Genomic DNA, 14,344 nt, shown 5'->3' on the forward strand with positions numbered 1-14,344 from the left:
GAACATTAAAAAAAAAAAGAGAATGCCCTGTTAAGGTAGCACCGTGGGGGAAGAGCTAGTGGAAAAGCAGAACCTCTCATACCTATTTCTAATGTTGAAAGAGTGGTATTCTGGTTTTATGGTAGCTCAGTGAGGGAAGGGCTAGTGGAAAAGCTAAACCCCTGAAGTGAAAAGAAATGGTGGTTAAACTCTAGCTTGTAAGGTAGCACAGTGGGGTAGAGTTGGTTAGCAAGAAATGCTCCATAGTTATGTGGATTGCTGAAAAAGAATGTGATTTAATGCTTGTTATAAATAAAATGAAAGGTTTTCTTTCATTGCTTATATGCACGTAAGGTGTTTTTCGAGTTATGATGTAGTGGACCAGTGGGAAGACCTGGCCTGGATTGTGAGTTGGAGCAAGTTCAGGCAGAGGCCTAAATTAAGGTGTTGCTGGAAAAACTCAGGAATATATGGAGTATGCAGACGTGTATGTTGTATGCTGTTTAATTTAGGTTTGTTATAAGAACCTGCATTTTACTGACTAGTCTGCCTGTGTCACATGGGGGGGGGGGGGGGGGGGGGGAAGCAGCCCTAAGCAGAGGTTGGCGGATTCTCGGAGCTGAGTTGGGGGGAGGGTATTTTTGAAAAGCGTGATTCTCTAATGCATTGTCTTCCAAACCTGGTCCTGGAGGCACCCCCCCACCCCCCCCCACCCCCCCCCCCGCCAATGAGTCAGGTTTTCAAGATATCCACAATGAATATTCTGTTAAAGAGATTTGCATGCAGTGGAAACAGTGCATGCAAATCTCTCGCATGAATATTCATTGTGGATATCCTGAAAATCTGACTGACTGGGTTGCCTCCAGGCCCAGGTTTGGGAACCCACTGCATTACAAAATAATGCTTTTCAAACTACCACCCGCAACCCAGCATATACACATTCAGAAACGCGTGAGCAAAACACACACATACATCCACACCTTCCAACCCTCAGGCAGCACAGGTTGGGAACAATTCATGAGCCATGCTCTCTCTGGTTTCACCACTTGATGTGTAATTTAATAAACCTTATTTTCTTATTTTTCCCCCTTGAGTGTATTTGATTTTATTTTTATTCTGAAATTAATGGTTGGTAGTATTTTTGTGACATGCAGTTTGACCTGTGTACCCAAGACTGCATTTTATTTTGATTAGTAATTTATGTATTTTGTAATGTATATTTTCAAAAGTACCATTTAGATGACACATTGAGACCAACAACATAGCAAGAATATATGCAATAGAAAAATGAGGTAGTAATGTGTTTTTATTTTTTATGCATAAGAGCTTATTATGGGGCTGTTTTACTAAGCTGCAGTAAGCACTAAAGCGTACTTATCGCAGGGTAAAATGTATTACCACGGGATGCACTGTGGCATCCCGTGATAGTTTTGGGATCGGCTCACACTTCCCACATGCTAAAAAATAGAAATTTCTTTTTTGGAATTTAATTTTTCAGCGCTGGGGGTGGAGCGTAGACGTGTACTATGCTAACCGATTAGCACATGACTAGTGCGTGACCCCTTACCACCTAGAAAATAAATTTCAGCAAGTGCTCACATGCTAATGGCCATGTGCTAATGGGGGAATTAACGTGTGGCCATTAATAGGAAAAATGGGGCTATTTTACCTACACTGAAAGTGGCTTCCGTTCGCTTGAAAGCCCTGTGCTGGGGATAGCGGTGACCACTTTTTAGTCCAGCATAGTAAAAGGGCCCTTATGTTAGCAGATATTTTAAGTATGTGAACATTAAAGACCTTAACAAGAAAAAAAAAAGGGACATTTATGCATTGTGTGTGGCTTATCCTGAACCTCTTGGAGAGCGGCTTTATGCAGAGACTAAAATATTTTTAGAGAATCACGTTCACCAGTTGCATAAGGTAATTATAGCTGACTTTTAACATAAAAGTGTTTTGTGTTTGCATTGACAGGATATTGTGCTATGTGGCAGTTTGATTGGTAGGAAATACTGCTGTGCGTGACATTGGTTATGTGTTGCATGAAATCTTAAAGTTCTTTTCTCATTGATTGAATGAGAGGACAGAGGGACTAAGTGAATGTTGGTCCCAGTTGGCATTTGACAAAGTACTTGTGTATCATTGAGTATAGTGCACGTCGAATAATCGCACACTCTGCTTATCTGCAACTGAAACTTACAGTTCCAAATGTTTCTGATTTGTTCTAATGTAAACTTACACCTCTTTAGCATACTGGCGATAAATGCATACTCTGGTTAAGTGCAATGCCTCAATCACTACTAATATTTAGCATTTCTATAGTGCTACAAGGCGTACGCAGCGCTGCACAAACCTAGAAGAAAGACAGTCCCTGCTTAAAGAGCTTACAATCAGCTCTTTTTATAACATCACTCTTTTTTAAAGTGTAATTTCCCTCATTCACTCCTGGCCCTTTTATAAAGAGAACACCCCTCCCGAGCCTACCTTACAGCCCTGGTGTATGTAAGGCCTTCCAGCTCTTGTCCCAAATGGAAACTCAACAACCCCCCCCCCCCCCCCCCACCCCGGTACCCACTGTGGGCCTCCTCCTTAGGCCTACCTTACAGCCCTGGTGATCCAATGGTCAGCTGTAGCAGAAGCAATCATCCTATGCTCCTGCTCATGCAGTTTCTTTAGTGAAAATGGCTACTGCGAGTTCCCACAAGCAATCTTGTAGGACTGCCATGAGTTTGCGGCAATCTCATGAGGCTGCCACTGAATTCACGGCAGTCATTTTCACTAAGGTGACTGCACAGGCAGGAGCAAAGGAGGTTTGCTTCTGCCCCAGCAGACCACTGGACCACCAGGGCTGTAAGGTAGGCCCAGGGAGGGGGGGCCTGCGGTGGATCTGGGAAGGGGGAAGGTGTTCTCTCTGTGGGATTTTCCATTTGAAGCTGGAGCCAGCAGGCCTTGCATACACTTGAAAATGGTAACTTTGGTTATGTGCATGCTCCGGGTAAGTGCAAGTGAAATTTCGGTCCGCAGCCCTAGTCCAGAGTGTACTGTATATCTATTGACTTTCTAGGAAACTTTTTGTAGTAAAAATTAAGGGCCTGATACCGGGTGGGGGAGGGGGGCGGAGGTCTGAGCTCCTGAGTTAGGCTCCTAAATATTTTATTATTTCACCTATTTTCAACTAAACTTAGGAGCCTAAATTTTCAGCTGATAACTTTTAATCTTCTAAATTAAGATAAATTATGCTTATAAATTTAGGCTTAATAAAAAGGGGAGAAGTGAAGATTAAAAAGAAATCCAAATGAAGCAATGGAAGCCAACCAACAATAACAAAAACTCTTTATTCTCAAAAAGAGATTCAGTAAAAGTCCCAACAGGGGGCATATTTCAGCTATAATGCATGTATCAAGGGTCAAATAATTATATCCTATAAAAACATCCTATATAATAAAACGCACCTCCAACATTCTGAAGCCGAGAAAGTGAAGCCTTCAAGCCTTGAAGCATTCTGCAACGTTCTGGAACTACGTGTCGTCAGTTGAGGAGATGGAGCCTTACAGAGCGCACGAATGCTTCAAGGCTTGAAGGCTTCACTTTCTCGGCTTCAGAACGTTGGAGGTGCGTTTTATTATATAGCATGTGCTCGGTGCATTTCTGTAGCACATGGGGGGAATTTAATATATGCTGATTAAAGTGGAGGAGTGGCTGGAGGGGGGGCAGGGGAGATAGGACAATCGCTGGGTGGCTGGAGGGGAGCAGGGGAGAGAGGAGAATCGCTGGGTGGCTGGAGGGAGGGCAGGGGACAGAGGAGACTCGGTGGGTGGCTGAAGGGGGGGCAGGGGAGAGAAGAACATCGGTGGGTGGCTGGAGGGGGGGCAGGGGAGAGAAGAGCATCGGTGGGTGCCTGGAGGGGGGACGGAGGAGACACACTCGCACCCAGCAGTCTCTCTCTCTCTCTGTCACATGCACACACTCGCGCATTCACTCTCTCTCTCTCTCACACATAGTCAGTCTCACACATACTCTCTGAAACATACACACTCCGAGGAAAACCTTGCTAGCGCCCGTTTCATTTGTGTCAGAAATGGGCCTGTTTTACTAGTAATATATAAGGATACCAGAAGTACATAAACATTCCTTATATGGTTTCTTTCCTGGGGACACCAAGAGTAAAACCATTCTTCCTGAGATACATCTTCCGCACCCTGGTACAGTCAATGGTAATAAGCCATTTGGATTACTGCAACGCACTATATGCAGGCTGCAAAGAACAGACTATCAAAAAACGCCAAACAGCCCAGAATACTGCCGCCAGACTCATATTTGGAAAAACTAAATATGAAAGTGCAAAACCCCTAAGAGAGAAATTGCACTGGCTCCCACTTAAGGAACGCATTGCATTCAAGATATGTACGATTGTACACAAAATCATTCACGCAGACGCCCCTATCTACATGCTGAACCTAGTGGACCTACCTCCCAGAAACGCCACAAGAACATCTCGCAAATTTCTCAGTTTGTACTTCCCCAGCTGTAAAGGACTAAAATACATGCTGATGCATGCTACCACCTTCTCCTACACGAGCACGCAGATATGGAATGCTCTACCCACAGACCTGAAATCAGACCTGAAATCAGCCTACAACGAGAACCAACAGCTTCACTGATCCACTTTACCAACCCAACCAGTTATGAAAATTCACTTCTACAATTACCTGCCTAATCACTTCCTCTTTCTTCCCTTACTTAATCACTGCAGACTACTAACTGTATCTGATATTCTGGAATGACAATGTCATAACAAAACTATGTAAGCCACATTGAGCCTGCAAATAGGTGGGATAATGTGGGATACAAATGCAATAAATAAATACATGTGTATAATTTATGATAAGTTATATGAAAACTCACCCTTACAGAGTCAAACATTACAAACAAGGTATTGATTTTCTCATACAATAAACACAAACCTTGCTTTTAAACAGAAGTATATCAAGAATTGTTACTTTACTGTTTTCAAATAGTCTGTATACACACACTGTGTCTCATTGCTATATAGGCCAAGCAATGAGATCAATAAAAAGAAATGCAAAATCTTTTGCTAGCGTATCTTCAGACATTATATTTCTCAAAACCAGATATTATAAATCAAAACACAATTAACCATAAAACAAAAATATACATAGTGGTAATTTCTTTATCTTTATCTTTATTTTTTTCATATTGTAAATTTTTTATGTGGTAACTATTGTTTAAGCATACGCACTACTTATTAATGCTGGTTTGGATCTCAATGTAAAGGATGTATTTGCCCTTAATGTGTGAGTTTTCTGTGAAGGGTCTTTTTGTGCATAAATTTTAGTTTATTCACAGTACCTCAGCACTAAATAGTCTCTTGTTAGGTCCCATTGAGTACTGAAAATGGAGCAGAATTGGTTCCTTCACTGACAAAGCACCAGTCATTTTTAAGGTGTAGTGAACAAATGAACATAAAGCGCTGATTATAGCTGCATTTAATATTTAGCCCTGTTAGGAGGTAAAAGCCTCTCCTACGACTAAACCTATGTTTCTGTAGTAAGCATTTGTAAATTTTCATGTTTTCATAAGGTGGACACTACAGAATATTTATTTGTATTAAGACCAAATGGCACTATCTCCACATCAAAGTACAAGATATCCCTTTTAATAAATGAAATTGCTTGAACCAATATATGAATATTTGTAGGCACTTACGAGGTTCTGGGAAAGGGATGAGGATTTGTTCTTATTGCCTCTAGGTGTTGCCCTAGTGCTTGTTCTCTGGTCTCACTAGCTGCCCTGATGGAGAATGCTTGCCTCAATCCAACCTGGCTAGGCTGCTTTTATAGAGAGAATTTTACTTGTTGTATGTAGCCTAACATAGCCCTAAGTGAGGCCTCCTTAAACAAATCCACACTGCACAGTGTTTAACACAAAGATTTATCTTTTATTAAGGTTCTGATAATCTCATTATCAAACATAACTCTACCCCTTTTCATTTAAGGAAGCAAATACCATCAAAGAACACCAGACATAACATACTATAATCCGTCCTCTATTCTTGGGGGTTTTCTGCCGTCACAGAGTTTGCATCCATTACTACTGTATACCAACCTTCCACACAACGAACATCAAGCTGTACTGGGTTTTAAACATTTCCTGGCATGTTACATAAACTGGCTTTTGCCTCACAAGAAATTTTGCTCCCATACCTTTCAAACCTTGGTAACCAACCTTTAGCACAGTACAGCTATACTTAGCTTGGCAGGATCTTTTGGGTCCTCAGCCCAGGGATTCTGTAGCCCATACATTCCTGCCCTCCTCCCTCTCTTCTCTTGTTTTTCTCTCATTCTCTTTCTCAAAGAACAAAAACCTTTTCATGTTCCTGTAGTTACTTGTCACACCCTACAGCTTTCTACAATCAATGGTACTAAGCCATGCAGACTATTGCAATGGAATTTATGCGGGGTGCAAAGAACAAATCATAAAGAAACTTGAGACCGCCCAAAACACAGCAGCCAGGCTTATATTTGGAAAAATGTGTTTTGAAAGCGCCAAACCCCTCCGAGAAAAACTGCACTGGCTCCCAATCAGAGAACGTATCACATTCAAAATCTGCACAATAGTCCATAAAATTATTTACGGCGAAGTTCCAGGATACATGACAGACCTCATAGACCTGCCAACCAGAAACGCTACAAGATCAGCATGATCATACCTAAATCTCCACTACCCAAGCAGCAAAGGACTCAAATACAAATCAACTTACGCATCCAACTTTTCTTACTTAAGCGCACAACTATGGAACGCACTGCCAAAAGCAATAAAAACCACGTTTGACCATCTAAATTTCAGAAAAGTACTAAAAACAAACCTGTTCAGAAAGGCCTACCCCACAGACCCAACATAAAAACCGGGTTACCTGCGACATAACGAAACCAAAAACAGTAATGGACATTTCCAAACTTTACTCTTCCTCTCTAAGTTCCCCTAATGCATCTACCATGCATGAACCTTATTCTACCACAATATCACCTTGTATTTGTTCATACCGGAACTGGCAAATGCCGTTACAGTACTGTGTAAGCTACATTGAGCCTGCAAATAGGTGGGAAAATGTGGAATACAAATGTAACAAATAATAATAATATACCAGGGGCTGGAGGGAATCCACTTCTCGTACTCAGGGGCCGATGCAGAGAGCTTCCCACATGGTTACCATGGGTTTAACTCGGTTTTAATGCAGAAGGGGTTTCAGCGCCAATGTTAACTTATGTGGAAACTCTTACCACAACTGCATTTAAGTGCATGCAAATGCACAGTGCATTTGCTATCCTGCGCCATGCAAAATAAAAATAAAACAACTTTGCTTGCACGACTACCATGGGAACAATAACACCAGGGTCTGGGGCAGCGTAGAAAGGTTTGTTAGGAGTGGGTGTCTACCTGCACCCCTTCTCTCCCCCCCCCCCCCAACCTGACCATCCTACCCTAGATGCCTGCATCGGTCCCCCTGATGGGTCTAGTGGCTTCCCTCCTCAATGACCTTACTGGACCTTAACTGACCCCTCACCCCCTGTCTCCCACAGTTCAAAAGATTTCCCTGTTAGTGTAGTGGCCCACCCCCCTCTCCCAGACCCAAACCGAAACCCTTTTTCTCCAATAAAAAAATTAAATCCCTGGTGTCTAGTGGCACACTCCCCCCCTGTTCCTTCCAGCAGCCCACCCGACGTACCTCTTAGGAGATAGGAGCAATGCCCATGTGCTCTTGCCTCCAGCATTGCCATCTTGGAAAATGGCAGTGCCTTCCCCTGGGTGGTGCATCCTGCCATATCAGATAGATAGGAGGCACTGTATTTTTCAAAATGGCAGCACTAGTGCCAGGACTGCATGAACATCGATTCTGCCTCTTCTGTGAGGTACATCAACTGGGCTGGTGGAAGGACTAGGGGTGAGAGGCTGCCACTGGACACCAGGGATTTAATTTTAAATTGGGGGGAGGGGTGGACTACTAGATTACCAGGGAAATGTAAGGGTGTGGGGGGAGGGGCACTATACTACCAGGGAAATCTTTTAATTGTGAGTAGGGGGGTTTGAGGTTGGGAGGGTGGGCATCTCTACAAAGGGTTTGGGGGAGAGGGAGATGCTGATATGGTAACTCACTTTTCTTGTCAGTGCCTGAGCCATTAATCAGTGAGCTGTGCATAGTAATTTGCATTCTTATTGATTATAGCTTGTCATGGTATCTCTTGTGCATTATTTTACAGTAGAGCTGTGGCTCTACCATGAGGTTTACTGTATGTCCTCCATACTCTCTTGGGAGAGCACAGTAACTTATACTTGTTAGTCCTTTAGTACCTGTTCTGAGGTGGAGTAAATTCCCAGCATTACAGAGCTAAATTTGAAGCTATTGGGGCTTATGTATTTTTCTCTGCATTGAGGGTAAATAGCTATTGCCTTCATTAGCATAGAATTTAAATTGGGGTTTAATAACGTGAAGGCACGTTTGTATGTGTACTTTTATTGTGTTCAGAAGTCTTTCATGAACCAGTTGCTAAGCAGTACACAAAAATGTGTGTTCATACTGGTTTTAAGCGGTATATACAGCTTAGGGCTATTTATTACATTGGCCTTTTAGTGTCAGATGAGCCTCTAGGGGAATAGTTCAGGCCTGAGAAACAGAATAGCAAGAAACATGTTTCTTGAAACAGCCATGCCTTTTAGAGGAAAACTCCTTTGAGAGAGTACACTGTGATGAACAGAGTAAACACAGGAGGAGTCCAAAATGCAAGCTAGTTTGGTATATAAATTGTACCTCACCCCATAATTCTGAAAATGAGACAGGTAATCCTAAACTGAAAAGAATGTGACTCAGGAAAAATAAATAAATTTGGCAAGAACTAGGGAAACATTTCCTTTAACCACAACATGAGTAGCAGTGTGTTTAATTAACTGGAGACAGCAAGCATATTTAGGTGGTCCTCCATCAAAGGAAAATTTTAAAGTGAAGTTTGCTAGTAATTTAATACATAGTTATCTTTGGGGGGGAAAAAGCCCTCTTTATGTAGGAGAGGGCAGTAGAGTTAAAAATGGTGCATAGGTAAAGGTGTGCTAGTGATTCACAGGTGCATGAAGCATTGAGCACAAAATCTGCAATATGTAAATTACATAATGAAGAACATATAATTAGTAAATGAAAGAGTAGTAAATCACCTGAACTGGATGGCATGCATCCAAGGGTACTGAAAGAACTCAAACACGAAATTTCTAATCTGCTGCTAGGAATGTAACTTGTCGTTAAAGTTGTCCGTAGTACCTGAAGATTGGAGAGTGCCCAATGTGACTCTGATTTTTAAAAAGGGTTCCAGTGGTGACACAGGAAATTACAGACCGGTTAGCCTAATGTCAGTGCTGGGTAAAACAGTGGAAACTATTATAAAGTTACAGAACACATAAATAATTGGACAGAGTCAGCATGGTTTCAGCCAAGGGAAGTCTTGCTTCACCAATTTGCTTCATTTCTTTGAAGGCATGAATACACATGGGTAAAGGTGAGCTGGTTGATGTAGTGTATCTAGATTTTCAGAAAGCTTTTGACAGAGTTCTTCATGAGAGACACCTGAGAAAATTAAAGAGTCATGGTATAGGAGACAACGTTCTGTTGTGGATTGAGAATTGGTTATTGGATAGAAAACAGAGGTTAGGGTTAAATGGCCATTTTTCTCAATGGAGGAGGCTGAATAGTGGAGTGCCACAGGGATCTGTACTGGGACTGGTGCTATTTAACACATTTATAAATGATCTGGAAATCAGAATGATGAGTGAGATTAAATTTGCAGATGACACAAAACTATTCAAGGTTGTTAAAACACAGGCGGACTGTGAAAAATTGCAGGGAGACCAGGGAAATTGGAAGACGGGGCATCCAAATGGCAGTTGAAGTTTAATGTGGGCAAATGCAAAGTGATGTACATTGGGAAGAATAATCTGAATCATAGCTACCTGATGCTAGGGTACACATTGTGTGGAGCTGCAAATACTTAAAAACATGTAGATGGTAAGTTTTAGGTATCCTGAGAGTGTTTTAATGAAAGAATGTATTCAACATTATACACATCTTTTAGACTTTGCATGTTTCTAGTTATCCATTCTTCCCATAAAAAAGGTGAAGAGCCAATTTTAATACGAGAATAACCCTAATTCAAAGCTTCTAGCATTATGTTTAACCAGTACTTTAAGTGATGAATATAAATATATTATTTCTTTTTAATTTTCTGAATATTTATGAATAAAGAAGTGTGGTAGCAGTGTTATTCCATTTTTAAAGGTGATAAATAGAAATAAATTAAAACAGAGAAAATAAAATAGTATGATACCTTTTTTATTGGACTAATTTAATACATTTTTGATTAGCTTTTGTAACCCTTCTTCAGGTCAGAAATAAACAAATGTTGACAAATATCAGAATATATAAGTGAAACGCAAAATCACTCCAGTGACAGTCTCACAGGAAGAGGGAGGGGTTGGTTAGGTGAGAGACAGGGAGAGATGAATGACTGATAAGGGAAATGTTATGGTTTGTAGTGGGATAGAAAGCCGAGATCTTTGTTAAGGCCTGTCTGGTGGGTGTCAAATATTTCATCATTTTGACTTCAAAGGTCTTACGTTCCTGGATTGTTCTAAAATTTCCTTTTAGTATTCTTAACATGTCATTGATGCAGTGTTCTGTCTTTGTAAAGTGTTGCCCCACAGAGGTGGCATCCTGGTTGGCATTGGAATGTTTAATATTGTATCTGTGTAAATTGAGCCTCATCTTTAACATCTGGCTTGTTTCTCCAATATAGCATCCTTCTTCACACTTTTTGCATTGAATGATATATACCAACTTGCCAGTGCTTATGTTCTTTCCTATTTTCTTCATTTGGATATAGACGTTTGCACCTCACCTTTTAACTATGCTGGTAGTTGTTTGGTTTTCCTTTAGCCTTTTTTAATGAATAGAATGCATTTGGCCTGAGCTTTCAAATTGGCATTATTGGTTGGAGAAATGGGCTTCTGTAGATGCAGCCTTTGTTATTAGAATACTTGAGGCTGCATCGGATCTTGCCCTGTGATATACTCCTGTGCTGTGTCCTGCTGAGGAGTGAAATAGAATAGGAATTTTTTTATTCATCAGTTGTCTTTCTAGTTACTCGTATGACTTCTAACTTCCAGGTGCTGGGACTGAACCAAGCTCCTGCAAAAAGGACAGGTTTATTCTGATCCCTAAATCCCTTACTTCTCAAATTGACTGGCTTAGGTGCTGGGACTGAACCAAGCTCCTGCAAAAAGGACAGGTTTATTCTGACCCCTAAATCCCTTACTTCTCAAATTGACTGGTTTAGGTGAGAAACTACCTGATATTTTGTCCTAAATTTTTAAGGCTTGTTGCTTAATCAATTTAATTAGCACTGGGAAACCTCTCTTTCTGTCTTTCTTTCTTTCTGTTCCTGCCAAGCTCTGATAAAGGGGAGGGGCATTTTTACATAGCTGAAACTGCTAGAATTATTGGCAATATCTAGATTTATTTAAAAGGAAAGTTATTAATATCTAGGGCAGTTTTAAAAGTTAAATAAACTGTAAGGTCCTTGATCAGACACTACCATTTGGGTCCATTAAGCTAGAGAATTCCCTTGATAGCAGCACTTAGCTGACACTTTGGGACTTATAATCCCACCCACCCCAGGGTTTTCCACACATTTATAGACAAACCAAACCTCATTAACTTTACTCCTCAGTCATACACAGGCAGTCTTGCAGGCTGATACTCCAACATAGTACACCTGTTCATACCCATTTCAACCAATCAGGATGACTTTTATTCTCTGCAATAATTGTGCTGCTTTAGTTTCAAGGCAAATCATCTGGAAACTTAAAGCTTGTCCTATCTGTCTTCAACTATCTACTTTAAAACAAGAGCTCTATAAAGTAATGCAAGAATTAGATGCAATTAAAGCAACTTATAGGCAGGGGCGTATCTGGAATCCGGCGGTAGGGGGGGCCACAGCCAGAGAGGGGGGGCACATTTTTGCCTCCCCCCCCCCCCCCCCCCGCCGCCGCCGCCGCCTCTCTCCACCCCCTCCCCGCCGTCAACCCTCCCCCGCTGCTTACTTTTGCTGGCGCCGAGGTCCGACCCGCAATCTCCGTTTTTCGTCTTCCTCCGTGGCCATGCTTCCAGGAAGTAACGCTGCAGTGCTGATTCGTTGAATCCAGTTCGACGTCTGACGTCAGACGCCGAACTGGATTCAACGAATCAGCACTGCAGCGTTACTTCCTGGAAGCATGGCCACGGAGGAAGACGAAAAACGGAGATTGCGGGTCGGACCTCGGCGCCAGCAAAAGTAAGCAGCGGGGGAGGGTTGACGGCGGGGAGGGGGGCCAGGGCGAAATCTGCGGGGGCCCAGGCCCCTGTGGCCCCACGCAGATACGCCCCTGCTTATAGGACTGTGCAGAATCATAACTTCTCACCACTGCCTCAGAGAATAAAACCACAAAGGAACAGATGGCTCACAGTGGGCTCAGGCAGAATTCGTCATGTGACACAGAAGCATCCGCCCACACAAGTGTTGCCACTACAAAATTCTTTTGCTCCACTACAGCACTGTGCTGTTCCTGAAACTAAAATTGAAGCAGAAGAAAAAGAAAAAGCAAGGAAGAGGGAACAAAAAGAGGAGAAGGTACCCAAAGAGAAAAGACACTCACAAATCACTAAACCCAAAACACATACTAGGAAATGTAGTTGGAAAGCAATGACCACAAATGCTCACAGTCTAAGCAATAAAATTCATGACCTTCAAGCCCTGATGTTGGAGACTGACTTGGACATAGTTGCAGTCACAGAGACATGGCTCAATGGTTCCCATGAATAGGATGTAAACATACCAGGCTATAATCTTTTTAGGAAGGATAGAGAGGGACGTAAAGGTGGAGGAGTAGCTCTGTATGTGAGAGATGATATCGCAGCAACTGAAATGACAGGGAAGTGGGGAAAGGAAGAAGCGATATGGATCACCTTAAAAAGAGAGGATAGAACCTTGGTCCACGTGGGTGTTGTCTACAGACCCCCGACACAATTGGAGGAACTGGATAAAGATCTGATCGCTGATATTCAGAAGTTGGGGAAGAAAAGAGAGGTTCTGTTGTTGGGAGATTTTAATCTGCCGGATGTAGGTTGGAAGGTTCCTTCTGCAAAATCGGAAAGAAGTAGAGAGATTGTGGATGCTTTCCAAAGTGCTCTGCTCAGACAAATGGTGACGGAACCCACGAGGGAGGGAGCGACGCTGGATCTGGTGCTCACGAATGGGGATAGTGTGTCAAATGTCCGAGTGGCTCCGCACCTGGGCGGCAGTGACCATCAAACGGTTTGTTTTGATATAACGGCTCATGTGGTTAGCGGCCACTGTAAACTCAAAGTCCTGGACTTCAAGCGAACTGACTTTAACAAAATGGGGGAATACCTGAGGAAGGAGCTGATGGGCTGCGAGAACGCACAACACGTGGAAGGACAGTGGTCCAAGCTGAAAGAAGTAATAAACAGGGCCACAGACCTTTATGTAAGGAGGGTAAATAAAAGCAAGAGAAAAAGGAAACCGATATGGTTTTCAAAGCAAGTGGCTGAGAAAATAAAGGCTAAAGAGTTAGCGTTCCAGAAGTACAAAAAATCTCAAGTAGAGGAACACGGGGAGGAATACCGGATGAAACTGAAAGAAGCCAAGAGAGAGGTACGTCTGGCGAAGGCGCAAGCGGAAGAACAAATGGCTAGAAATGTACGGAGGGGAGACAAAAACTTCTTCAGGTATATTAGTGAAAGGAGAAAGACTAAAAAGGGGATTGTGAGACTAAAAGATACAGCAAAACGCTATGTAGAAAATGATGAAGAAAAAGCCAATTTGCTAAATAGATACTTTTGTTCTGTTTTTACTGAAGAAAATCCTGGGGAAGGACCGAGAGGGAATGGCAAAAGTACACCTGAAAATGAAGTGGATAGAGCACCGTTCACGGAAGAGAGTGTGTATGAACAACTTGGAAAGCTAAAGGTGGACAAAGCCATGGGGCCGGACGGGATCCACCCCAGAATACTGAGGGAGCTCAGAGAGGTTTTGGCGGGTCCTCTTAAAGATTTGTTTAATATATCTTTGCAGACGGGAATGGTTCCAAGGGACTGGAGAATGGCAGAGGTGGTCCCTCTTCACAAAAGTGGTGATAGGGACGAAGCTGGAAACTACAAGCCGGTAAGCCTCACTTCGGTTATTGGAAAAGTAATGGAAGCGATGCTGAAGGAAAGGATAGTGAATTTCCTGGAAGCAAATAAGTTGCA

The 14,344-nt window shown here is 42.3% G+C and overlaps 1 protein-coding gene across 1 annotated transcript in view; it reads left to right on the forward strand.

The window, feature by feature from the left end:
* CUL2 (cullin 2) overlaps window positions 1-14,344 on the forward strand; it is a 419,462-nt gene that overhangs the window by 118,816 nt on the left and 286,302 nt on the right. Inside the window, exon 5 of the mRNA XM_030199038.1 lies at window positions 1,797-1,899. Within this exon, the coding sequence (XP_030054898.1) occupies window positions 1,797-1,899 (103 nt within the window). The remainder of the gene's footprint in view (window positions 1-1,796; window positions 1,900-14,344) is intronic.

This window comes from Microcaecilia unicolor, chromosome 1 (genome assembly GCF_901765095.1).
Source record: "Microcaecilia unicolor chromosome 1, aMicUni1.1, whole genome shotgun sequence".
NCBI lineage: Eukaryota > Metazoa > Chordata > Amphibia > Gymnophiona > Siphonopidae > Microcaecilia > Microcaecilia unicolor.